Genomic DNA, 27707 nt, shown 5'->3' with positions numbered 1-27707 from the left:
AGCCCCAGACCGGGAACTCCTTCGGCATGGGTGGAAGAGCCAGATTCCTGCTGTGCAGCTAGCAGTCTTTCTCTTCCCAACCATAAAGGTATAAGGCAAGAAACTGTTCACACCGAGATTGGCATGTGGCCTGTGCTGAGCCAGCAGCAAATGACCCTCCACTGAAGGCCTGCCTGGAAAACGGCTGCAACTTCCCTCTCTTCCAAGGTGGCCAAGTGAGCTGTTCACTCTGGGAACAGTGTGCTTGACCTGCCAACCCCTTTGTGAAGAACACCTGGAAACAGGGGAACATTTTAGGGGATGTGTAAGTTCTTCCATGAAAAAAAAATTGAAAAGAAAGCGCAAGAAGTTGGCACAGGGATTAACGTGTACCTGGGTCACCCCAATACCATACCAAGTGCCTGGCTTGAGTCCTACCAAATTCCAGTTTAGCTTGCTCCTGCTGCATGCGCTGGGAGGAGCAGGTGACGGCTCAGCTTAGCTGGGCTTCTGTCTCTGATGTGGGAGATCTGCAGAGCTCCTAGTTTATTGTTTGGGCCTGGCCCGCCCTGGCTGGTGTGAACACTTGAGGAATGAATCAGCAGATGGCAGATCCCTTTCCTGTCTTTCAAATCAAGTGAAAACTAAGCCTGATTTTCAATAACAGGCTCTCTTTCCTCCCAGTAACTGGGGCCTATTATAGGAAAGCAGAGCTAGCAGATGGACCACCTCCTCTCTCTGCCTTTCAAATCAAACAAAAATTGAATTTGAAATAAAAGGAAAATAAATGTTTTATTTCCTCCCAGTGATGACAGCCTATTGAAGTCAAGCCTGGTCGCTTAAGACGAGGCACCCTCAAGTGCATATGTATTTTCACGTAAAAATTGGAATCCTTTTCTGCAGGGAATCGGGGCCACCTGTGGCGTGATGTGTCTCCATAGTGCCTCCTCTGTCTGAGTTGGGACCCAAGTGGGAGACATGATGGAGTCTGGCTTCATGGCTGCACTCACTCTCACAGGGTTGGCCTCTTTTCCACCCCTGATCCCCAGCCTGTCTTGGCTCCCACTTGGCTTTCTGTGACCCGGCCACAGGTGCATGAAGAGCAGGAGGCATGGTGGTCCAGCCTCTCGCACTCCTCTGGCTTCATCAGAACCGGGTGTCCATGTCCGGGATTGAAAGCATTTTCCATTTTACTCTAGACTCTGCATTTCCCAAGCAAAGTTGGACAGAGTTGACCTTTTGGGACTGAGTGCAGATGCTACTCACCCTCTCTTCTGTGGGCTGCACAGTGGGCAGCTTACTCCCCATGGGAAGCCAGGAACAGCACCTGTGCCAGCCACCTGCCATGGGCCACTGGGGCAGGAGGCAAATCCCTCGCCACACCAGCCCAGAGGAACCACTCAGCAAAGTGGTGCTGCAGGGCTCAAACAAGGGGCAGACAACTAATGTTGGCACCCCCTCACTGGGCTTCTAAGTGCCGGCATTGGACCCAAATGTTCTTATACCCTGCGCCCAGCAAATCAGACACATCAGTAGAAAGCCAAAGTGCCCATCTTCATGCAAAAGCTTGAAATATCTGCCTAGCAGCAACAAAAAGAGGGGGAGAAGGCAGGGCAGGGGGAAGCTAGGCATCCGGCAGGCGGCACGTGCAGACCTGGTTCAGTGCACCAGCAGAAGCCGGGGGAAGGTGGGCGTGCAGTGTGTCTGTGGCTTCCAGGGAGAGAGCAGAGCAGAGCTGGCTTCTCTCCCAGGGAGTGTGACCCAGGGAGAGGGAGGGGCAGGGTCTTGGGGTGCTCCACGGATCACGTGTCACACGGTGCCCAGTGGAAGGCTGTTGCTGGGGAGAGAACGCTGACAGGGACCTTCTCAGAGGAAGGAGGAGCAGGCAATGAACACTCAGCTCCTTGTCACCAATAGCAACTCGTGGTTTGCCTCCCCGGCATGGCAACCAGGAGGCTGGCACCTCCTCGCTGGCTGTCTCCTCTCTCCCTGTGCTCCCCCGGTGTTGCTATGCCAGAATTGCACAGTGCATTCATTAAGACTTCTCTCTGTACAGTCCAGGCTGACCCCAAATACAGGGAACAAGGCAGTAAAAGCCAGTGGCATAGAAAGGGGCAGAAACATCTGGTGCCCTCCTGGTCTAACTTCTCCAGGATTTGTTTCTAAGAAAAAGAGGCTGCAGATTTTGGCTCTGATGCAAGAAGGATCAGTTCCAAGAATCTGTATTAGGTTTGGGGTGGGTGGGAGATTTGACCTAGTGGTTAGCATGCCCACACCCTGCATCACAGGGCCTGGGTTCAACACTTGGCGATGACTCCAGACACCTGCTAATACAGACCCGGGGAGGCAGTGGCGATGGCTCAAGTAGCTTGGGCGCCTGCCGCTCACATGGGGAGACTGACATCGAACTCCTGACTCCCCCTATCCCCACCGTGCAACCCTAGACTCTGCACACATTTGGGCAATGAACCAGCCAATGGAAGAGTTTCATTTCTCTGTCTCTCAAATGTATAATGAACAAAAAGTAGCAAGAAAGCTATACCATTTCCATAGAAAAGTGGGCAGCAATGAACTTTGCAACAGAATGATAACCTGCAGAGATCCCAATACAAGAACACAAAGCCAGAAGTCGAACATCTGCCTCAATTTGTTCAACTCAGCTTCCCAAACTTCAGGGAATCAAACACTAAGCACGCAATTTTGCTACACCCTTACACCGTTCAATTAGTATTCACGTAGTTGTTTTCTTTAAGTCACCTTCATAGGCAAGTATGTTTATTAGACAGAAATGTTGTAACACTGTTCAAAATAAGAAGTGAGTAGTAGTATCTGCCATCCAGAATAAGCAAGAATTAAAGGACTAAAAATGGTTATGCACATGCTACAGGCATATTCATTTCAAGTAGAACCAGGAAATTACTGTCTTAAGGAATAGAAGTGGACCAACCTAACAGGATGATGTTACAAACTACCACCCTCACCCTTAAGATGCTCCATGCTGCTGGGAAAGACATCACTTGAGGTTATAAATTAAAGAGCCACTATATATTACCTGGTCCCACTACCCATTGTAACTAATAGCTCCTTACCTTGAAGCTCTGAGGATAAGACTTGCTCTACCAATATCAGGTGCCCAGCCTCACTTTCGCTGAGTGACAGCATATGCAAATGTAGCTAGCGGGTCTCAGTGCATGTTAGTCTCATCGCCAGCAGGGCCTTGGGACGGGAGCTCATCCGAAAGAGAATGATGGGAAAATCTCACCCTCAGACCATCTTCAGAACACTGACGAGCAAACTCACCACTTCTTGGACTTGAGCCGAGGCGCTGGGTTCCGGGGGATGAGGAAGAGGGCTCTCATCGGATGCATGTCGCAGAGAGCTGCAAGAGACCAAAAGCAGAGCCAGCTCCAGTGAGGAGGCCAAAGCCAGGCCAAGCCCAGGCTGCCTCTGCGGCCAGTGCTGCCAACGACCCTCCGGCTTCACATACGCTCAGCAAGCCTGGACTCAGAGCGTCCAGAAGCTTCGGTGTTGTGCTCACTGAACAGAGCTCATCCAATGACAGCAGTCTCATAAAATACAACTCGTTTTGGGTATTCTGTGAGCCTGCACATTGAGCACACTTTCGTTTTACACTTATGAAAATAAAGACAGCTGGGCCAGCCCCTAGCTGTCTGCAAGAAGCAATCATCTGACAGTCAAATCAGGGACCACCGCCATGGGGATGGAGCATTATTTTTATTCAGCAAAAGCCTAAGCCATAAAATAAAAGCTATTTGATAGGCTACAGTCTATGCCATGCTGTTTATCTGGACTTCTGCAGTGCCAAGTGTGAGCCCCAAACAGCATCTCTCTGTTTCTAAATCTCCTAAGTGGGTCTTCAGCTTTACCAATTCCCTGGCCCAAGAAGAGTAGAAGATTGGGTTAAACAGTGCTGGCAGAAAACGGCACTATTCAAATGTCTCAATTTGTCAACCTAACATTATCATTTATAGTAAAAAAAAGAAAAGGCCATACCTTATTTTAATGGAAATATTTTATTAGCTAACTTTTTAAATACCTGGAGGTATCATTTCCTTATTCTCACCTAGAATGAGACTATGTATTCCCTAAAAAACCCAGGGACTCTGTGGGCAGAAGCATATTTTTAATACCTGTCTGTTACTCTTCAAGGATTATAATCTGGTTTTGAAGAGCGTATTCGATTATTTTGCTGATGCACAAATACCTATTGGCATTGTGAATGCAGGGGGACTGTCAGCAAACACTCAAAAGCAATCGTGCAACTGATGAATCCCATCAACTTAGAACAAAAGCAGACTAGGACAACTTGCAGAGCGAAGACAGGAGCATCGATGACCTGCCACGCAGATGAAGGGCCTGTTTTGATCCTGATCCTTTGCAGAGCAGACACCAAGGGGACGTGAAGCATGCGAGTAATGTGGTGGGGAATGTTCCTGGATCAAAGGGAGAGACAGCAGGTCTGGTCCTGAGGGCAGGGGCATGCCAGGAAAAGCAGGTGCAAGAGTGCTTGTGTCCCGTTGTGCAAGCAGGGCTGGCAAAGTCCTGGGGCATGACTGGGGTGGCAGCTGCCTACAAGTGCTCTTGCATCTTCCAGGCAAGGGTCTGTCCTGGTACCTTGTGCCCCACTCAGCCATCAATGGGCAGTAGCCCCCTGGGAGGGGCAACTGCAGAGCCACTTAGCAAGCTGGAACCCTCAGCCAATTCTCCTTTCTGTGTGGGCATCTTGGATACACACTCTCACAGCTACCCCAGGGCAAGTTTTCTAGAACTCCAGGAACTCAAGAGCTTCTCAAGATGCCTTCAGGCCCTGGCCATTCTCTCTCAACTAACTTCAGATGAGCATAACTGGAAGAGGATTGCCAGCTACCGACTGTGTTTGCAGAACCAGGGAACCGACCACCAACTCTGACTGCTCAGATGTCACAGTCTATATTCTGGGTATGCTGGTCAGTTTTATGGGAGGTAAAAAGTCATTCAGAGATAAACTGCACACTTGGTCTGTACCATACCCCCAGACTTGCCCAGTTGGCTTTCTTTCTCTTTCCCTTCTCGTTGAAACAAGATGCCCGCACTGCACTGCTATGGATGGGTTTCTGGTTGATCAGAACGCTCTACTTTCGAAAGCTGCCAGCTCCAATCCACGCAGGGCACAGCGTAGTGGAAGCAAAGCCACTACAGCGCTGGCAAGGAGCCCTCGGTGCCTGCAGGGCAGACCAGCAGCGCACTACACCGCAGTGGCAGGTACTTACGGGGAGCGCCTTCTGCCATCTCGATGGCGGTGATTCCCAAAGACCACAGGTCACTCTGCAAGACAAGGAAGACACAGAGCTGAGTGCAGTAGCAGGTGGCTAGCGGATGTTGAGCAGATAAACAAATATGTTCTACTTTATGGGTAATGTGTAACAGTGGGCCTTACATTCTTTGATCCTTTTCCCTGCTCAGACTGACTTTTCAGGGTTTTGAGGCCAATGCCCCCACTTCCGCCCGTGCAATCTCCAACAATGGATATGTCTGACAATGAGTCCATGAATCGGTTGTTTCTAAATATTGTAAAGGAGGAGGCAAATCAAGATATGCGGAAAAGCAGGCTAGCAAACCCCAAAAGGCTGTTTACTGCTTCAGTTTTCCAGGACTGGTAATAAAACCTAATACAGAATTTGGTTCAACGACCTGCATCTGGCTAGAGTCTCACTCTCCTAGAACCACAGAAGCAAAACTAACTGGCTTGACGTTGGAGGCTAGAATGTCCGATTGTCTTGACATACAGCAAATATAAGTCATGTAACCTGGGCGTGTGAAGAGGAAGGCTTAAACCTCAAACAATGCCTGGAGTCAACGTTCCTGCCCTCTGGAGTCCAGGTGCCCAGGGTATGAGTGGAACCAGAGAAGAGAGTAGACTGTCGACCAGGGAGATGGATGCTCTGGCCTCCCAGTCAGAATTTGTCTTGGTGACATTTCCCCATACTAGATGTCCACCCGAATTCATAAAACCTGTCTCAGAACCCAAAGTGGGGAGAGAAGATTTTAGCCGTGTCTCCTTTCTGCTTGCCAGTTGACATTACAAGATGGTCTTCTCTTGAAAGAGTCATGCATTCAGTTTCTTTGGGTGCTGGGCATCCATCCCTTGCTTGATAAACAATCACTTCTCTTAAAGGCCTCATGTGGATTGTATGTTAGTGTTGATTTTCAACTGTATCCTTAGTGAGATCACAGGGACCCATGGCAAGCTTCCCTGTTACTCTCATCACACCAACATCGAGGCCACACATGAAAAAGTGATGTACCTAGAAAAGAACTAAGAAGTTCATGCTGAATCATTCACTAGATTAGCCTGAGTGACATTTCAGTATCCGTACTGTGAGGAGGGGACGTCCTCGGTGGTCTTCCATCTCCGAGCAGGTGACTGGGGCATGTGTAACCTCAAACCAGTACCCAAGGGGATTCCTTTCAATGCTACTGGTTCTCAGCCCAACAGAGACCAACACTGCATTGTTACACACCCCCCTTTCCTCAGACAGCAAGAAACTGCTCTGTGCTGCACAGCTGAAGAAAGTGGCTCTTGTCCTTTCCCTTTGTTCTGTTTAAAGATGTGTTCAAAGCTTATCATTAAATGCATACGCACTCCCACTGTTTGCACAGCCCACGAGTTGACAGTTTTCCCACAGGCTCTTGCCTTGCCTAGTGAGGTCATTTCCGGAGCTGCTGGGCAAAGCTCAGCCCACGTATTACAGGTCAGCCCGGGAGCAGTGACTGTGAAAGACGAAAACACAGCTCTCTCCTACCTGGGGCTTTATGGCTGACAGACAAAGCCGATTGTTTCGGAACATGATGAAAACATTGAGTCACTCTGTAGAGGAGACACTAAACAGGAAATGGGAAGGACAGTCTGGGAACGGTCGGGAGGCTCCGAGGTCCCCATGCTGTTGTCTCTCCTGTTGGAAGGTCTATCACCATTCCCCCCCATTTTCCTAGCCACCGAGTGTTTCTGTCACATGAAAGGGGAACAAGGAGGAAGGCAGCAGACAGCTCTACACCCCTGATTATCAAAGCAGGGTCAGTGTGTATGGCCTTGAGTCCAGGAATCTTCGAGCTGGTTTGATAGTTACCAATGTGAAAGCAAGTGGTGGTGCTGGGATGAGACGGGCTCCAGACCAGGACTAAGATGGGGTGGGGGGGGTATGGAAACACCTAGAATACCCAGGCACACCTGTGCCTTTGGCTATGCGCTCCTAGTGGGTCCTTCTGTCTGCAGCTCCTCCCAGTGGTGAGCAAGCTGAACCCTCCCCACCAGAACGTCTCTGCTAGGAACTTGTGTTCTCAGCTGGGACCCCTGCAGCCTCTCCCCAGCAATGCGGGGCCCCTCCTCCTTCCCCATGTTTGTTCCCCACCAATGGGATCACCTTCCAACACACTATGCTGGCTTACTATATTTTATGGGTGTGTGTGTGTTCCTCTTGTCTTTCTCTCCCTCCACCATGCCCCTCAGACACACACACACACACACACACACACACACCCCAAGAATGTAAGACCAACAGGAAAGCAGGAATCTTGGTTTGGTTAACTGATGGATTCCAAGCACCTAGAAGGTAGTATACCCACACTAGACCCTTAGTTCATTTGTTAAATGAACGAGCTAGTGAAAGAAAAGTGAAACGAAGGAGGGCTGGTGTCCTGGGGCTTGTGGAGCCCACGCGGATGATCCGGCTCCAGCATGCACTAAGCAGGTGTGACAGGGTGCCCACCTGGGTTCCCGAGGAGCTCAGCACCAGCATTTCAGGAGAGCTGCGTCTATTTCCCCTGGGCCATTTCCCTTGAGATATCATCACAGTCTTTTCCTTCCCTTAGCAGGGGCTTGGAATATAACTGCTCCAGGTTCCTACTTGGTCTGCAACTCACTAAAAATGCTAGCAGTACAATGAAGGTAACTGGAGTGACCCAGGCCCTGGCTGCTGCAAGCTCCATGGACTGACACAGGGGAATAGCCTTCTGAATCAGGCTGCCCGCTCAGCTACACACAGAGTGCTACTCGACCTCCCCTTTCTGCACTGCCAACGACACACCTGTGACATGTGAGTATCCAGGAGTGCTTCCTAACCCCTGATCTTAAAAGGGCACAAGAATATGATTGTCTTTCCCTTCTGCAGTTAGGTAGACTGGCCTGCCCGGTCTACTTCTGAGCTCTCTTCTTTTGGTTGCGGCACATACTGTTTATTGGCTGACCCCATAGGCAGTTTCTTTTCTTTTTAAATTAAATATAACTTTTCTTTTTAACACACGTGTTTGAAAGGCAGAGTTACAGAAGGAAGGTATAAGGGAGGAGGGAGAGAAGAGAGGGAGCGACAGAAACCTTCCATCCACTGGTGCATTCCCCAAATGGCCACGATGTTTGAGGCTGGGCCGAGCTGAAGCCAAGAGCTTCTTACAGGTCTCCCATGTGGGTGTGGGGTCCCAAGGACTTGAGCCATCCTCTGCTGTTTTCCCAGGTACATGAGTAGGGGGCTGAACTGGAAGCGGAGCAGCCAGGACTCAAACTGGCATGCATATGGAATGGGAGCAATGCAGGTGGCAGCTGAACTGGCCACTGGCATGACACCTGTCATCCCGGTGCCACAGCTGAACTGGCTGCGCCACAGCACCACTCCACCATGGCATTTTCAGCTGTAGCTGAGCAGATGAAAGCAGCAACGGCTGTTCCCAACTCCCCAGGAACCTAGGATGCCTGTTAGGGACGCGCTATATGGAACCCTGGGCAAAACCCAAACATCATCTGGGAGCTTCTGTTTTTCCTGAAATAAGGAACCGATATATCCAGTTCCTTTCCAACTCCTCCTTCTTTCTTCATGCCTCAAAGACGAACAGAATTTCTGGATTCCCGGCATCCAGCCTGCAAATGTGAGGCAACCAGCCCACACATAAACGATGCCAGCACGGACAGGCAGGAGCCGGGGTTTCTGACAACATCCCCGAGCCCCCACATCATGCCTGCATTTGCCTCTCTCTCTAGACTTCCGGTGACAGACGCACTCCAGGCACAGCCAAACACATTCCCAAGTGAGAAAACACACACAGTGGTAACCAGAGAAAGTGTAACCAGACGACGTGGGAGCACAGATCACAGCAGTCGGGGGAGCCTGCACTCTTTCCCCAGGAAGTAGCAAGAGTTAGAGAAGAGAGCTGGCTTTTCTGGAATGCCTACCATCTCAGACGCTCTCTCTGCTGAAGGCCACTGCCATGACACCTGTCATCCCGTTGCCTGCTCATTCTTTAAAGAGTCACATGGCCACACCACTTGGCATTTTTTTTTGCTAGGGTTCTCATGTTTTCCAAAAAAGAAGCATTTGTATTCCTGGCCATGTGGACTCATTGCTGCTTGTAAGCTATGCTCAACTGCCCAGGCTGGGAAGCCATCAATGTCCCAACTGGGCCTTGTTTCAGCCTTTGGATACATTAGTGAATCCCAAAGACACTTCAGAATTAAATCCAGGAGCAAATGCTGCAGTTACAGCTGGCAAGACAGATCACAGGAGATGAGAAAGGCAGGAAGGAGGGGAGTCAGGGAGAGATAAGTTGCCTTTATAGCTGTGCTGCGACTCATTTTGGCAGGATCTGGGCAATTCATTATGGCAGAGGTGTGGGGCGGTGCAGGGCGGCCTGCCCGAGGCATGACTAATAGTGCAGCCAGTGCGCATTACGCACAGCACAGACGCAGAAGCGAGTGAGACTGAGCAAGGCACAGGTGACACACCGCTCCTGGCTGGTATATGTGTGTGAGAGGGGCATTCTAGCAGCACCACTGACAGAGAACAAAATGGAACAGAAGAGAGCCTTAGCTCTGGGGCTCAGCTCCTGGATACAGGGAAGAAAAGATCCTGTCAGACAGCTGAAGCAGCCACAGAGGAGGGAGAGGCAGTGGGGCACAGGAAGAGAACTCCGAGAACACCAGGCAACTTACACTGCATCCGGCACTCGGACCTGGGGTGGATGATGACTGGGGCCGTCTAACAACCCTGAGCCCACTCTGCGATGGGACATGAAAGCAAACCTTGCAGAATCGGGCCGAACACCCAGTACATACACAAGGGGTCTCCGACAATGCAATTCTCTAACAAATGCGGGTTCAGACAGAATCCCAGAACCCATCATCACCGACAGGGAGTTCAACCAGCAAATTCAAGTCAGGCAAAGCAGCCATGAAGAAACCACTGGGCTCACCTAGGGCTATAGCAGAACCAGAGGATGCCAACAGGGAAAGGTATGCCCTACCTCCCCCAGCCTTGCCTTCTGTCCACCGCCTCTTCCTGGCAGATTCGGATAAGAAGTCAGAAGGACAAGACCCATCCACAGAGCAGCATGGCCAATTACAGGTGACAAAGCAGCTGAACAGACTCCTCCCAAAGAGCAGAAAACAGTGCTTTCATTGGGAACTCCTTTGTGGCTAGCTTGTTCTTTTTGAAATGTTCTAGTTGGAAAAAGAAACTCATATGTACTGAATGTGGTCCCTAAGGTCAGCCCCTTACCTGGTAGATGTTACGGAGAAGTGATAAACAATGCAAGTGCTCCATGCAAACAGGAGACCTGGCCATGGGATATTGCTGAGCTTTTACTTAAAAAAGTAACCCCCAAGAGCAGCCCTTTCACATATTGAAAACACACAAAGTTGTCATAAAGGGAATGCTTACCAAATATCAGATGATGTATTACTCGCTTGCATATTAATTCACTGTTCTATGTATGTACTAATTGATATTAGTACTAACTGATATTAGTACTAATATGATATTTTACTAAAACCTTAACACTTTATGCTAACATACAACAATCTATCATTCTCATTTTTATACAGGCTCAGGAAAGTTAACTCCTGTAACACAGTGCAGCAATAGGAGACCAAGTTTGCTGGTTAGACTTGCCCTGTTTGTCATCAATAGTGACTCTCTTTATAGTATCAACGTATATACTACCTTATATGGAAACATCACTAAGGTGGTGAATTCTGGGTCACCAAGTGTGTTAAAGCAGAGATAGCGATCAATAATCCCATTTCTCATAAAACAAAGTGGAGACAGAAACTTTCTTTTTTGTTCATGTGTATTTCTTATCCGGCTTAAGGGAAATAATTAGAAGGAGACACGATGCTCTTCCTCCAAGAACTCAGCATTGGCTGGAGATCACGCTGGCTGGGTCTGGCCGAGGAATTCCAACCCAGGGTTAGTGCTGGGGTGCAGCCGGCAAAGCCACTGTGTGAGATGCCCACATCGCATAGGGGGACCAGTTTGTGCCCCCACTTATTCACTTCCAATCCAGCTCCTTGATAATGGTTTGGGGAAAGTAGCAGAAGATACCTCAAGTGCTTGGGCCCCAAGTGCTTCTGGGGAGACCCAGAAGGAGATCCTTGCTTCTGATTGTGACCTGACTGTCGCAGCTATCTTGGGGTTAAAGATGGCTTTAACCATTAAAGATTCTCTCTTTCCTTGCTCTCCCTCTCCCTCCAACGCTTTCAAAATAGTAAAGGAATCTCAATGAGTGTGTGTGACTATGAGCCACAGAAAGATATTGGACGGGAGTTTCAGTTTCCCATTGGTGACATTGGCCCAGTGTCCCTTTCATTTGCCTTGTGGGAGCAGGGAAGGATTCATGCTTGGATTTCTAGAGGCACAGGCCAAGGCTGATGTGAGGATATGTCCTTCCCATTCCCTAATGTGAATACCATGCTTGCAGGTGACACCTGCTTTGAAGTGACCCTCTTATTAGACAGGTGACTGACCTTGTCTAAGTCTCTCACCCAGAGGAGCTACTCCCACCCTATATGACAGAAGTCAAGTATCTATGCCCAGGGGAGAAGGAGCGCTTGTCCAGAAGCAGGGCACCTCGAACCCACCCTGGAGGACATGGCCATGGCTGTGCCGGTGGGAAGAGTGTCAGCACACAGTTCAGGTAGATTGCTACCGCCTCAGCCCAGATCATTCCAGAGGTCGGAGAGGGGAGGATGTGTAGTATCTCTACGCTTCTGCCTCACTAGTATACCATAAGAGTAAAGCATGTACCAAAACAATTAAAACTGGCATAGAAGGAAAGAGAAAGGACAAGAGAGGAAGGTGAGAGAGCTGGAGGAAGGGACTCCCATCCTGTTCTTGGAACTGTGACTACAAATCGCACTGAATCTGTTAAAAGTGAATTAAAAATTAAAATAAAAAATTGTTAAAAGGAATGTCATACGTTGCCATGGACTTGAAGAGCTTATAGCTAGAGCATAACAAAAATAACTATTTGACAAAATGATACTAGATTTTCTACTCTGTCTTCACCTGCAGTGCCCTGACGCACTGAAACAGCAGATGTTTAACTTCTAAGTGCTGTAATAATAGGGGGAAAGAGGGAGGGGAAATCAGCGGAGAAGCAAGGGGAGGGCAAGGGAGGAATCTCTCTACAGAACTGCATCATGGCAAATAATAAAATCCAATTAAGAAAATACCAAGAAGGCCCAGAAGCCAGCCATCACGTGCACGTGGTGAGCTGTCCCCAGGCCTGCCTGGGCGCTAGGGGCTGCTCCCTTCAGGGTGTGAGTACACCGAGGGGGGACATCTCCATGGCTGGGCAGGTCCAGGGCCCACCCACTGCCCTCATTGGGCGGTGAATGGGATTGGGGAGGGGCACGACCTTGGGCCTGGGAGTTTAAACTTCCAGCAGCCGGGAGGTTCTCAGGACGGCGCGTCTCATGCCTGGATCCCAGACACCAGCCACCACGTGCATGTGGTGAGCTGTCCCCGGGCAGCCAGTGCGCCATTTGGTGCCAGGTTCTACCTGCTGGCTGCCCGGCTGAGACCTCTGGGGTTTTGGTTCTTTGACTCACTGCTTAGGTAGCTCCAGGTTGATCCCACTGTGTTTCTGGGACGTGAATCAATCCTAAAGATTCCCAATGACAGTAACTACTCCTTTGAAGAACTTGTAATCACTGAACAATGCTGACCACCAAACAGCAGTCCATGCAAAAGCTATGGCTCGGGGCTTGTCCAGCAGAATCATATCCTGTTACCTGACATGATGATGGATCAAGAGAAGGGTCACATTAAGCAGGGCCATTACATTAACTACCACTCAGAACCATATCCGGGGGTAGATTCTGTAGTGGATGTGTGGGCCAAACCCTGTGGAAATCCTAGCCCCACTGGTTAGCTCAAGAGTTGGAGTGGTGATGGACTAAGCTAGGTGTGACCAAGGAACCTGCCATCAATCACAGGTAAAGGAACCCGCAACAGTCTGGACTGGTCAAGGCAATAGCACCCAAATGTGCATCCTGAATAAGGTGTGGGGTGGGCCGGGCTGCAACATTCACCAGCTCATACAAGGCCAAATGAAACGCCAGACTTCACTGGAACCTGGCCTAAAACCCACTGGCATGTATGAGAACTGGGTCTGGGAGTGGATTAAGTGGAGGAACTTGGGAAACTCCCCTGGCGAGTCATAGCTCCCACTGGTGAACATGTGGTCCAGACCTGGGGGTCAGACAAGCTGGGCAAAATAGCTCCAACAGCTGGCTAATGTGTGAATTGGTAATGGAACAGGGTGGACCGGGCAGGACTGAGCAAACCTTAGCCCACAAGTGAAACTAGAGACCAGGATGGAGCACAGGTCATGCCGAGCTCTTGCAGCTACTGGTCTGCGTGAGCCAGGAACGATAAGCCACAGTGTCTAAGGCAGAGGTCGTGACAGGTGAGGGGCTGAGCCAAGCTGAGTCAGAGCAACCACTGGCACGCGCGTGATCTATGGCTGGGAACAGGCCAGGTTGGGGAGCTAAGGGGACAACCCTAGCTGGGTTGAGGTTACCACCAAGAGGTGAGTAGGCTGGAATGGGAGCTGCATTCTGATCAGGATACGGTTGTAGTCTTCCTTGGCACAAGTGTGGACTGGGATTGGATGCACCGGGCCGGGTCAGACTCCATAACCTCTGGTGTCCTGGAGGACCAGGGTAGACGTGGGATGGACTAGGCAAGGTCTCAACCCCTATTGAACCATGTGTGAGCCATATGTGGGTATGGACGAGCCATGGCTGGGCTGAAACATCCAACAGTAAGGACCAGTTTGGATTGAAGGCCAGTCAGGAAAAGCCACTGTTCCTGCTAGGACAGGAGGTGAACTGAGTAGGGCTGGCTCATGGACTCCCTGGTATGCACGAAATCTGGCATTGGTAGAGGTTCTGATGGAGGAGCCTGGGCAACTCCTCTGGCAGGACACAGACCCAGCAGGTAAGCGCAAGAAACATGAAAGGAAACAGCCCAGAACAGGCCATAGATAGTTACCCACTGGCATACATTTGGCATAGGTTGGGGGCATACCAGACTGAATCAGTTCATGTCATCCACTGGCAAATCCAAGCACCAGAACAGAGTGTGGGTCAAGCCGGGTTCGGTCGCAACAAAAAACAGTGCACAATACGGAATGCCAAGGTGAGGTTGCCTGTACCGGATGTGACTGCAGTGCCCAACTAGCACGCATGAAAGCCAGGACGGGTGGGGGGGGGAGCGGGCAGAGCCAGCAGGGGAATAAGGGGTGGTTCCCTTGCTGGACAACTACTCCCACTGGAGAGTGAGAGCTGGGATGGGGGCAGACCAGACTAAGCAGAGCTACAACACCTGTGAGCCTCATGTAGACTAGATCAGGGAAGAGCCAGGCTGGGCGGATTATTCCTACTGGTGCAAACAAAATTAGAGTGGGTGAGGGTTATTGGGGCTTAGCCATAGCATCAGCTGGCAGAAGCTGGTACTGGGGGCTAATTCTGTCAGTCAAACCACAGAACCTCCTGGAGAGTGCATAATCTGGGAGTGGGAGAGGCCTGGGAGGGAAATAGTGGGCTCCTCCCTCTTGGGTTACCACCCCCCATGGCAGGGCACGAAAACTAGGGGATGGGGTGGCTAGACAGACCCAACAGCATCTGTGTGGGTTGCATAGTGAAGCTGGTTAGACGGAACTAACCTTTAATACCCATTGACATGTATGAGAGCCAAATGGGGTGTGGGACAGACTGGACTAGTCTGCTACACATACTGGCAAACCAGGGTAGGAGGCAGGCCTGGTGGGGGTTATTGTGGGTCATTTCGACTAGGCTGCAGCTCCCACTGGTTTATGCGAGGGCTGAGTAGGTGCTGGGCAGAACCAGGCTGGACTGCAACACCCATTGGTTCCAGTGGAAGTCGGGGCTGAAAACAGAACCAACCCAGCAATTGCAACCACTAGCTGATCGGGCGACGGACTGTGCTGGGCCCTGTACTTGCTAGTACATACAAGAATCTGGTCAGAGAACACCTCAGACAAAGTTTCTTTGGAGATCTCTCCAATCAAAATGCTGGACTCAGAACCCCAACCAAGAAAAGATAAAAGACAGAATAGGTCAATCAACCACCTCAGCTATATGTTGGCAGCGAAATACTGGGCAAATGGAGAATCTACGATGGACTATGTCAATCAGTGGATTCTTCAACGACCTCATCGTGCTTGGAGTGGCAAGACTGGCAGCAATTCAGAACTGGTGAACTATCAAAACCACTTGAGCAAGAACCTCAGAGTATGCCCTACATCTGGGACCTGGGGTGGGTGGGAAACTGGGTGGGGCTTCTCCCTTAATATCACAATTTGAACATGAAGGAAACAATATGGAAATAATAGTCTTACCCACTTTCCTATAGCCCTTGAACCTTTTTACCCTAAGTGTGTAAAGATTGTCAAAAATTGAAAAAAGGAAGAAAGAAAAAAAAGAAAATACCAAGAAGGTCCACGGAGTGTTACAATGATCTGTTGCAGGTAACGAATCACCTCAAAGCTGAATGGCCTAAAACAACAATCACTTTATTATCTCTCACTGTCCCAATAAATAAGGAATTTGGAAGAGGGGGGAAAAGCTAATGAAAAAGAGATCTGCTTTGCTGCTAGGAGTAGTGATCACATCCCTCTTAACAAAAATGATAAATGGACCCAAATCCTGTTTCTGAACTGAAACTTGGCTGTTTACATAAGTGACTCTTCATAAGCAAGTAAATTTCTCCTCCTAACAGGAAAAATGCATGTCTCATTTACTGACACTGTTGATACCAAAGGTTCTATAGAAAATGTTGTGGCACAGTGAGTGGCTTAACGTTTCCCTTGGGCTCCTACATTCCACATTGAAGTTCTGTCCTGGCTACTCTGCTGAAGCAGAACCCGGGCTCACGTACTTGCGTCATTGCCCACCCATGTGGGAGACCCAGGTGCAGTTCTGGATTTAGCTTAAGTTACCCTGGCTATTGTGGCCATTTCAAGGGGGAACCTGCAGGTAGAACATTTCTCTCTCTCTCTCTCTCTCTCTCTCTCTCTGTGATACTGTGTCTTTAAAATCAATTTTAAAATGAAACAAAACTGTTATGAAAATAAAAATGATGAGTTCTCCATGCACATAACCTAAAAGTAAGACATTATTTTTTTCCCAGCCTTCTGTATATGTGCATGTTTGCAAAGAGGTATACTTGTATCTACTCCATATATATTATAGATGCCATATGTAAATTGTTTCTTGTGCCCAAAACTAACTTCTGAATTATCCAAATCCAACACATATATCGCTTGATTCCTTAAATGGCTGTGAAGTCAGTATTGCACAGGACCAATGCTACAGTCTCTATTCAACAGTTTCTTATTGATGGGCATTAACCACAGAGAAGTTTCTTTAGTGGGAGGTTCTGTTGAAGCAATAAATACATAGGATTATAGAACACTAGACAGATCCCATCCAAGTGAAATGCAATTCAAAGACAGTTTCAAAAACAACAGTTTAAGCAGCTTAGAAATCTTGAATGATTTTATTAATTTCCCATTTTTGAATGCTTATTATTAAATGGGAAGGCTTTCATTACTGCCTTGCGTATTTATCAAGGAAATGAAACCTTTCCTTTTTCTTGAGGTGTTTTGACAGAATTTCTGAAAACAAGAAAGGAAGGGTCTCCAGGGAAAGCCAACACACCAGACAAATGAGATTCTGCACTCCTCCTTGGGAAAGGGCCTATTTTCAGTGAGGTTCATTCTGTGCCCAGTACATATCACATCCGAGCAGACCATAATAAAAATGTCCAGCTCTGCAGACTACTCCCGTAAGAAACCTTTATAATACTGCATCTCTTTAGTTGTTTTAAAAAATTATGGCCAGCTGTAAAGACCTATTTGACACATCATATAAATAATCAGTAACCAACCCACAGAAATTACATCAAATAGCAAAGCCCAGCAATTCTCTTAGGGACTCCATCTTTACTTTCTAGCCAAGATTTTTGTAGTAGTGATCTCAACAGAGCCCAGTGCCCTTCCAGCCAGTTTGTCATCTAAGCATGCCCCCTTGGCTTAGAAGAGCACAGAGGGTGGGATTCTATAGGTTCAAATGAACACGTGCCAACTCCTTGGACTTGGGTGGGGTCTCAAATGAATGCCCCAGTTGGAAACTGTGCACCTACACATCCAGCCTGGCTAATTCATCATACACAGTGGGCATTCAACAAATACTTCTGAGTGAATGAATAAACAATTTTGAAAGGTGACATATTGCCAAGTCATCTTCTGATGACAACACATTTCCAATAATACTGAACAGGAAAGCAGGTAGGAACTGGTAACAACAGAGACGGTGAAAGAATACTTAAAAACCAGCATCTCTGCTGATCGTGATAAAACCATGAGCTGTTAAATAAAGAATGTCCCAAACTTTCTGTTCTGCCTGACCCTCTTCTTCATCTTTTGTCATGCTCTTTTCTTTTGCCCGTGACAAGTGGCCAGGGAAGCACCCATCTTGCTGTGACAGGTTCTTCCCCTTGTATAACTGGTATTCAAGACAGTCCTGATTAACTCACATGAAGGCCACAATGGCAGATACAGCTGAATCTTTCCTCCCCCCGCCAGGATTCTTAACTTTTGAATAAAGGATACAGAAGTTCTTCCTCAAGGTTTTATGTTGCAGATTATCCCTGCGTGCATGTGGAACTCTTAGCTCCTCTGCACACCCCTAACCCTTCAAAGGCATGGACTTCACTCTGATTCTTAGGAGTTGTTTAAAAAAATCTAAAATGCTTGTGGCCCAGATGTGGATTAATGATCACCTGTTAAATATATCCATAGTTTGAAAAACTGGCTATAGTCAATTACCATACATGTAGCTCAACTGGAACATCTATTTCGTACATTTTGGCTCATCTGAAGGGATTTACAATGAAATTATTGAAATGTGCTTATCATTAGCAGTTTAAATGAATGACATTTATTTTGGCAGGAGCCGTCTTGGCAGCTGTTTCGAGACAGACTGCCGGCAGGTTATCACAGTGTCTGACTTTGAAGGAAGGAGGAAATTTACAGGAGATCAGTGCGCTTTCATACTTTTGAGCTTGCATTTCCCCCCAAAGAGACAAACAGTTTTATCAAAAGCTGGAAACACTGGCCCTAGAATCACTGCCCTGTTAGCATCTCTGTGATTTCTGTAATCACCCCCCATGCGGAGAACTAATAGTGTTTCCTATGAAAGGAAGTCTTCCAGTAGACTCTACAGTTCTAGGCTGAAGGTTAATACAGAAGTCATTGCAGAGGAACACAGTGGCACATTGCAGAAAGCTCTGAACAACACTGGGAACCCGAGTTCAGGTCCTAACTTGGAGATTATCACTAATGAGATATGCATGTGTGGTGAGCACTGAAGTTATTCCAGAAGTCCATGTAGCTCTAAACCCAGCCCCAGTACTATCAGGTCTTGTTCAAGGGCATCTCATCATCTATACAAAGATCACAAGGGCCTCTCTACCCAGTGCATGGTCTGAAACCCAGTTCCCAGGCCCATGCTCCAATTTTTTAAAATAGATTTTTTAGTTTGAATTTTGAATAATGTGGTACAATGTTGTATAGGCTGGGATTCCCCCCAAAACTCTCAACCCCCATCAGATTTTATCCATTTTGTTACAATAGTGTAGTCCTTCATCAGGAATCATAATTCCGTCAGTCTCTTATTTAAGTGTATCCTGACACTGTTGGTACAGACAATGTCAGACAGTCTGGCATCCCACTGCCTACACATGTCCAACAGTTTCATTGGGAATCTATCTTTCATCTGGAAGCAGGGATGCACGTCTGTATATGATGGACCCCAGTACTCCATCACTATACATTTCCATAATTGAGAAGCCATGAAACCAGGTAAACAACTGGTATGAAATAGAACAGCCACAACAACAACAGATTACAGCACCATGAAAAAAATGTGCCACTGAGTAACCAACACACAAGTGACAAAAAGGAAACACAAAAGCCTCTTGGGAAAAATGATGCCACCGTGTAATCCATGAACCAATGATGAATTCGACAAGAGAAAAGGAATCATTTGGAATAAACAAAACTGAAATAAAAAGCATCAAAACACATGGGATACAGCCATAAAAGCAAACAAACAAAGAACAGTATGGATCAGATTACTGAAGTTGCACTTTCCAGTTTGGCTTCCTTATTATATAAGAGAGAACATACGGTGTTTGTTCTTTTGTGATTGACTCATTTCACTGAGCATAATGGCCTCTAGTTGGGACCACCTGATTGTAAATGGTATAATTTCATTCTTCTTAATAGCTGAATAATATTCCATGGAGTAAATGTAGGCTAGTGTAGCCTTACAACCACTGTGGAAATCAGTATGGAGAGTGCTTGGAGAATTGCAAATAAATCTGCCATATGACCCAGCTATCCTGCTGCTAGGAATATACCCAATAGAAGTGAAATCTGCATATAAGAAGGGGATCTGTAATCCTATATTTGCAGCAGCACAATCCACAATAGCAAAGACATGGAAACAATCCAGATGTGCATCAAAAAAAGAGTGGTTAAAGAAACTGTGGTACATCAACCCCATGGTCCAATTTTAATGTCTTGGCTTTAACTACGATTCGTGTAAAAGCAACATCATCTGACACTATAGCTACAGGAGGGACAGAACATCATTACAGCTATCTGGTTTCAGAATACAAACAAAGAAGGCTTATAGGAAAAATTGCGTTGAGCATGGTTTTGAATGGCTAGCAAATTTCCAGTTTCAACAATAACAAAATACAAATCAAATTTTATGATGCTATAGAAACACCAAAAAATATTTATCATTTGTCACTCTCATATAAAAATGAAGCCTGGTCAATACACTTTGAGCAACAGAGAAATGGGAAAGTCATTTGATCCTTAATCACAAAAAGATGACTCATGGCAATAAATTCTATCTTGTTCTTTTAACAACAACAAAAAAAACTATCAAAACATCTACCTTGTGAAAATATAAACATCTGGAAAAAAGCTGATGATTAACAAGAATGTCGGTAGAATGAATGCCTTATAATTTTTAATCCAGACTATGTTTTTCAGTTTTCTCTTTGGGTTATATTAAGTTTAAATCCACAGACACATGAAAATTCTCTCACTGCAAGGCTCAGTGAAGGATACCATGGAGAAGTCATACCTTGAAGTCATAGGTGGCATCCGGGTTTTCGTCACAGGCGATAACTTCCGGTGCCATCCAGTACGGAGTGCCAATGAAAGTATTCCTCCTGCCCACTGTTCTGTCAAGCTGGGCACTTACGCCAAAGTCCACTATGAAGGGAACATCAGTGAATGAAGTAGTAGGTATCGTAGGGTGATAAAAATCATTGTGCCATTTATTCTATCAAGGTGAAATACACGTAACCCCAACCCTACCATTTGAGACATTTACTCCTGCGTATTTCTGTGGCAACAGGTACATTTCTTTTACTGGTGCGACCATGACCAGCATCAACTGGGAGCACATTTTTCTCCTTCTTGATTGGCATTCTGTCCCCAACCATCAGGAGCTCTCCAGCACCTCACCACCTTGGCTATTTTCTGTCTTTACCATCTGACTAGTCTGGTACCGTTTGACTAGTCAAGTCCTCAGGGGCCACCCATGCTACATCAAGGTCACACTATCCTTCCTTTGAAGGCTGGATCATAATCCTTCCCATATACAAGGATGCTTCAAAAAGCTCGTGGAACACAGAGTTAAATGTTTTGAAGGCAAAAATTTGAAATCTGTGCAATTTTTTCATGATCTGAACTTTCATGATTTTCTGAAGACCACTCATGCATACCGCATTTTATCTACTCACTTGCTTTTATACAGGCATTTGGGCTCTTTGTGGTTTTTCAGTACTGTGAATATGCATTTTTAATTGCAAGTACAAAAGAGGAAGGTGTTATGTTCAGCTGTATCAAAGCATCTTAGATATTAGATATAAGGGAACTTACTTTGCTGAAATGTGCAGTTTATAGGGAGTTTTAAAAAGTTATTAAGAGTTACAGCCTAAAGCAGTCTACCTCAGCATGCGTCTCATTTCTGCTCTTTAGGAATCAACCTCTTTGTGCTTCAGTTTCCAGATTCTGTAAGATGAGGGTGATTACATGTACCCAGCGCTGCTCGGATGCCTCTGCGACATAATCCTGCATGGGGGCTGGCTGACGCCATTCTCAACAAATCAACACTAATTAGTGATGACGGAATGTACTGAGACACGTAGAAGGTGGCCTATACATACAATATATGATGCATGCTTTTGTTTCTCAAATGGAATATTCATGAGATAAAAGCCTGGCCCAAAACACTAAGAGAAAAATTGGAAATTGTATGTTTTAACAAAATAGAAGGGCAAATGCTTCAATCTCTAAAAATAAATCAGTCGGCTCTTGCTTTTATTCACGTGTGCTAACAGCAGGCACATGCTTGTTGGGATTCTCATGTTCACTGTGGTGAGGGTCCTAGTGGATATCACAAAGAAAGGATTCTCTCATGGATAACTCCGGCAGGTGAAGTGGAGCCTTGAGTATGTACAGTACCGAACTGAACATTCAGTTTGTATAAGTGACCCGAGTAATGAGATCCATGCAAATGCACCTAAAATTTACAGGTTATGATAGGAAGTAATTATGTCCAACTGTGGTTATCTTCAATGCACAAAACTGAGTCATCAGTGTTTTGCTAGCACAGCAATAGAATAAACAACCTGTGCAACACAGATCACCATTGCAATTCTATCCCTTCATTGCAATCCATTATTTCTACACATGGATTAAGTACACGGTTCTGTTCACCACCTATAGGCACTTCACTCCTCAAAATGCTCCAAGGGAGTATTTAAATGGATATATTTCTTTCCCTTTTCAGAGCAATGCCCTCTAAGTGCACAGTACCACAGTTACGTTAGTTCTTTTTTTAAAGGCGGCTGAAATAATCCTACCAAATCCTTGTCATTCCTAGGCTCACTGGGTTCTGTTCTTACCTAGCTTAACTTCCGCATTTTCTGTCAGCAACACATTTTGACCTTTAATATCACGATGAATCACTTTATGCTGGTGCAGGTGACTCAGTCCCTGGAATGAGAGATAATACGAACATAAGCCAGGATGCAAATAAACAGAATGAAAATGGGGCCTGCAACAATTAAACTCGCCAGAGATACTTGCAGAATGACATTGGCGTCTTCTCTACATTCACGATGCTGTGCTGCCCATACATATGTGATGCATGTAAACCGACAGGCACAGGTGGCCCTTGCAGTAGGAAAAATGCTTGCAAATCAGTCCTTAATTTTGGAAAGCACAGGGCCACACCAGTGACACATGGAGAGTTGAAGACTGCCTGCACCAGCAAGTTTGTGCAGAGTCTCTCCACACAGAACTTACTAATCGGAATTAAATGAATCCCTACTCTGGGTAGGGGACAATATTTGGACTTAAATGTTAAAACTTGGGGCTGGCACAGTAACTCAACAGGCTAATCTTTCACATCCCATAGGGGTGCTGGTTCACATCCCAGCTGCTCCACTTTTCAACCAGCTCCATAGTGTGTCCTGGGAAAGCAGTAGAGGATGGCCCAAAGACCTTGGGACACTGCACCCACATGGGAGAACTGAAAGAAGCTCCTGGCTCCTGGTTTCAGATTGGGTCAGCACTGGCTGTTGTGGGCATTTGGGGGAGAGAATCAGCAAATGGCAGAGCTCACTCCATGTCTCTCCTCCTCTTTGTAAATCTGCCTTTCAAGTAAAAATAAATAAATCCTTAAAAAAGTCAAACTTCTCTGTTACACCATTTTAATTAAGCACAATTAAAAATTTGTCAGATCAACCAAAAAAATTTCCCGTAGACTTTAGCCAACGTGGCTTACTTAGAAGGAAAACAAGTCATATTTCCTCTATTGGCAGTTATCACTGAAATGTGTTATGCTTTTTGATATTTCCAAGTTCACACTCATTTTCTGAAATACTTAATCAGTCAATGCCACTGGATTGCATGTCACTTATCCATGAATTACTCTGACTGGGATGTTTATGTGGTACAGACTCCTCTCAGGTAATCACATAGATTTCCTATAAATCAGAAAATAAATGAATCTGGAATTGTAGTCTTTCAAGTATCTACATTATGCCAGTACCAGTTTCCTTGCTCCTGAGTATCTGAATGTTATCATTTTATTATTTATGATTTTCTGTTCATCTCATTGTTACAACATAGTATGAACATGACATAAAGAGAAAACTAAGTCTCTAAATTCCTTTGTGGGAGAAATTCCACATAAGTAAAGATGTCAAAAAGGGTCATGTGTCCAAGCAAGCACCGGGCAGTGTGAGACACTGGTTTGGGTCTTAAAGCATCACTTTCCTTCCCTGGTCAGTTTGGCTCAGAGCAGGCACCACACAAATTTAGATCTATCTTAGCTTTCACACTATGCAAACATTCCACAGACATCTAACAGAGGCACTTGTGATCCCTGAGCCACCTCTACCACCAGTATTGGCAGAAGCAGACAGCGAAGTGTTCAAGTGAGCCAGCCACAGTTTGCATTCTCTATGGTCACATGGTACTTTTAAGTTCCTTTCTGAAAGGTCTATGGCCAGGCCCCTAGAGGCGATCAAACGTCCTTTCCAGACAGTCACCTGTTGCAGAGGCTGGTATCACCTGGAATATAATCTAGCTCTCAAAGGCAAGGCTTGGACATACAGTGAAGACCAGGTTCAACCTCTGCTCCCTTGACTTAACAAGGCAACACTCCTGAGTGAATGGCAATCGCCGAGCAGTGTAGGGAGGGCGGCTCAGCAGACACACAGCAGCCTCTGGGTGAGCAGCAGGAGAGTCGGTGTGAGTGAACCAGACAGGTGCACTAAGTGCCTCTCCCTGAAATGAGCTCAGCAAACAGGACGACACTGTTGAGGTTGCCTGATTGTAGGATTTGTGGGCAAACTGGGAAAACATGAATAGTTTTGTCTAGTAATTGTGATTGATTTAAAATTAGGTTCAAGCTCGAAGATGTTTTTAAAGGAAAATCCACTAAACTAGATTGTATATACAGGAGTGACTAGACTTCATGTGGTGGGATGGAACTACAGCATTAATTACATTCAATAAGTGACACACTTTGTCAAATGGATTCAAGATCAGAATCTGTTCAAGCATTCTTGAAATGGGACACTGCCTCTATGATTGGACATAAGATTTCTAATTGGATTCTCATATTGGAGGACATCAGGCAGTGTCAGCCCCCACACGATTGAGTGCATGGCCTTCCCAGAAGGGCTTTTCATCCCAGCAGTCCCCCGTGCCCAGCCAGCACCACAGCGCCACCACCACTGTCAGGATAAACCTTGAAGGAGATTTCTGCCATATCACAGAATCCCAATGCAAGATTAGAATACAGCACCATGCCTCCCTGGACATCACCTGGTGCCTAAAGATGTGGTCAGGGAAACCATCCCCTACTTGTCACCTACCCGCAAGATCTCTCTGCAGATGTAGGCAATCCACTCCTCTTTCAGCGTGTTCCCTTTGGTGTTCTTGATCAGGTCTGTGACAGAGCCAGCGCCGCAAAACTCCATCACCAGCTGGCAAAGCAAGCAAAGAAACCATTATTGTGATTAACCTGGATAGTTTCCATACAGCTAGGATAAGAAAGGACACAGCACTCCAGCTGGTCTCTTTGGAATGCCACTCCTGCAAAGTAGTGATCATAAATCAGTACATGTAACAGACTCTTTCCTTAATTTCCTTCCAAAATAACAGAAAAAAATGGCTAGTTTTAAACCTGCAAGTTATAGTTAGATATTGGAGGGGAAATACTTAAGTCTCTCTAAGAAATGTGAACAGGTTAGTGGCTTAGACAATGATGAGAGTACCTCTAGCATTTGACCTCACTTTTCCTAAACAAACAAGATCACTCCTCTATCATCCAGAACAGTGGTTCTCCAGGCAAACCCAAGTTAGGATAACACAAGTGCACACTGTTTATGCTATTGGTTTGCAAGTAACACTGTAAGCTGTCAGAGCGGGGACTGTCTGTTTCTAATTAGCTTCAGTAAATGTTCCCAGGAGGTTTGAACACATCAAATAAATTCAATAAACAATAAACTCTAATTTAGCACCTTTCATCCAAAAAGCTCCAAGCATTCTATAAATACAAACTCATTACAGCACTCAGCAACTTTATAAAATAGGCAGAGAATAAGCATTGCCCTTCTTAACTAGGAAAGAGGGATTAGAAGAGGAAAAGCAATCCGTGTGCTTTCACATTCATTTTCTAGGCTTAAGAATACGAATCCAATTCCATTCTTTCTCCTCTTAAAGTAACTCTTCAATAAAAATCACCTTACTAGGTGCTTATTATTACCTTTTTTTTGGAATTCTATAAGAAGACTTCAGAATAACTAGCAATCAGTCCGTGGCTTGATACAAGAGAAAGAACTAAAATGAAGTCAAAGCAGTAACGGTTTCAGCTCTGACCACATATAAACTGCTGAGGTCAGTACTATGTCAACAGGTCCCCAGAATATCTACAAGCACACAAAATCTTAAGGCAAAAGCTACATTTTCTGTGTTTCCAGATGCCCCACAGAAACTCATTTTGTGAATGCAATTTCCAATATCCATTCTTGACTTGAGGATGCCACTATAAGGTTAAAAAAGCTTCCACATTCTCTCTAGAAAGCCACTGGAGGTCTTATCATTACAAAGCATAATACAAGGAGTTTGTGGTAATATGGTACAAACAATTTACGAGCATAAGAAGCGTTTGTAGGGAAACTGGAGAAATGTCTCAACAGACTCTATTCCAAGCAGGTAGAAAATTACATATGATAGCTAAGAGTGAATGTGAAGAAACTCCCAATGGCCAAAGTTGTTCATCTCAACATCAGTAAGTAGAACAGAATGGTCTAGACACACATCAAACACACTGATTAAGTGCAATCATAAAGATAGCCTCAACAATCACATCATTGCCTCCTCCCCCTCCTTTTTTTTTTTTTTTTTTAAGAATCAACTCTTTATTTTGATGATTGGCAAAGGAGAAGGAGAATATCAAGAGCCTATCTCCTCATTGGTATACGAATTTCACATTCTTTACATAAAAAGGAGCAAAAGCTGCTCATCATAAAATGGAGGTATTCCACCTAAGAAATATGGCAGGACAGAATTAGAAGGCAATGACCCTGTATCCCTGGCAACCTAACAAACTGAGCCAGTGATCATCATTGGCTGCTAATAACAATAAAAAATAATGTTATCTTACAAATAAGAAATAACTGCCTCTTTATCAAAGAACACAGCATCACCCAGGAAGTACTACCGGGACTGAAAACCAAAACCTTGAGTCTAACGAGGTATCTCACTTCAACTACCTAATTACAGGAAGATCCAAGGACTGAGAAACAGGTTACATTATGGGGTGCAAGCAGCAAAATCAACAAGGGAATTATTGGAGACAAATATGATCACCAAATTGCAGGGAGGGAAAAGAGGGGTCAAGGGGAAAGCCATAGCTTTTAAAACATTTTAAAAGATAGGAGAGTTAATTGAACTGAGCATGCTTTATTGGCATACGGATTAAAAAAAAAAAATAAAGACGTTGAGAGAATTAGTTAAAGAAAACCCTGAGACAGGCTTAGCTATCCAATGATACTAAGGAAATATGTTGAATATTTCTAAGTGTAAACGTGTACTATGATAACGTAGGGTATCTTTTAGACAAATGCGTTGAAATGCTTATGGACAAATTTACATGACATGTCTCTTCTATAAATGCTACTAGCATAACCGATAACTCCTGTGTGAAAAAAAAAATGATGGTGGACTCCTAGCTCACACCATATAAAAAGCAATTAACTAAAAATGGCTGAAAGCCCTTTAGAAGAGCTGGAGCTATAGAATTTGTATGAAAAAAAACAAGTAAATCTCCATGAATGTTGGGTTGAGCAAGGAGTTCTATACAACAAAAGTACAAAAGGAAAAAAGGTAAATAAGTTAAATCTTCTCAAAAACTTAAACTTTTGCATATTTAAAAAAGACACTATTGAAAGAGTGAAAACTGACAGAGAAAATTATAAGCAAACCTTTTATCTGATAAGGATCAACTATCCAGAACATATAAACAAATCTTACAACCCAACAGTGCAAAGTCAAACAACCCACTTCAACAAATGGACAAAGGACTAACATAGTTAATTTCTCAAAAGAAGATTCACAAATATCTAACAATCACGTAAAAAAATGCTCAATCTCATTATTTACTAGAAAAATACAAATAAAAATAACTCCTTAACAGCCACTGGGACATCTACAATTTTTAAAAATACAGAGAAACTGGAATCCTCCTAGACTTCCAAAGGGAATGAAAA

The 27707-nt window shown here is 45.6% G+C and overlaps 1 protein-coding gene across 7 annotated transcripts in view; it reads right to left on the bottom strand.

Moving 5' to 3' along the window:
- TNIK (TRAF2 and NCK interacting kinase) overlaps positions 1–27707 on the bottom strand; it is a 397078-nt gene that overhangs the window by 101590 nt on the left and 267781 nt on the right. For all 7 annotated transcript variants that reach the window (XM_058661109.1, XM_004591298.3, XM_058661110.1 and 4 more), the window contains exons 5-9: positions 24810–24920; positions 22326–22416; positions 20495–20625; positions 5250–5304; positions 3280–3358 (exon numbers count right to left, since the gene is read on the bottom strand). In XM_058661109.1, coding sequence (XP_058517092.1) covers positions 3280–3358; positions 5250–5304; positions 20495–20625; positions 22326–22416; positions 24810–24920 — 467 coding nt within the window. The remainder of the gene's footprint in view (positions 1–3279; positions 3359–5249; positions 5305–20494; positions 20626–22325; positions 22417–24809; positions 24921–27707) is intronic.

The sequence above is a fragment of the Ochotona princeps genome, chromosome 3, assembly GCF_030435755.1.
Source record: "Ochotona princeps isolate mOchPri1 chromosome 3, mOchPri1.hap1, whole genome shotgun sequence".
Taxonomy (NCBI): domain Eukaryota; kingdom Metazoa; phylum Chordata; class Mammalia; order Lagomorpha; family Ochotonidae; genus Ochotona; species Ochotona princeps.
Note: the sequence above shows the minus strand (reverse complement) of the source record. Positions and strands in the feature narration are given on the sequence as shown.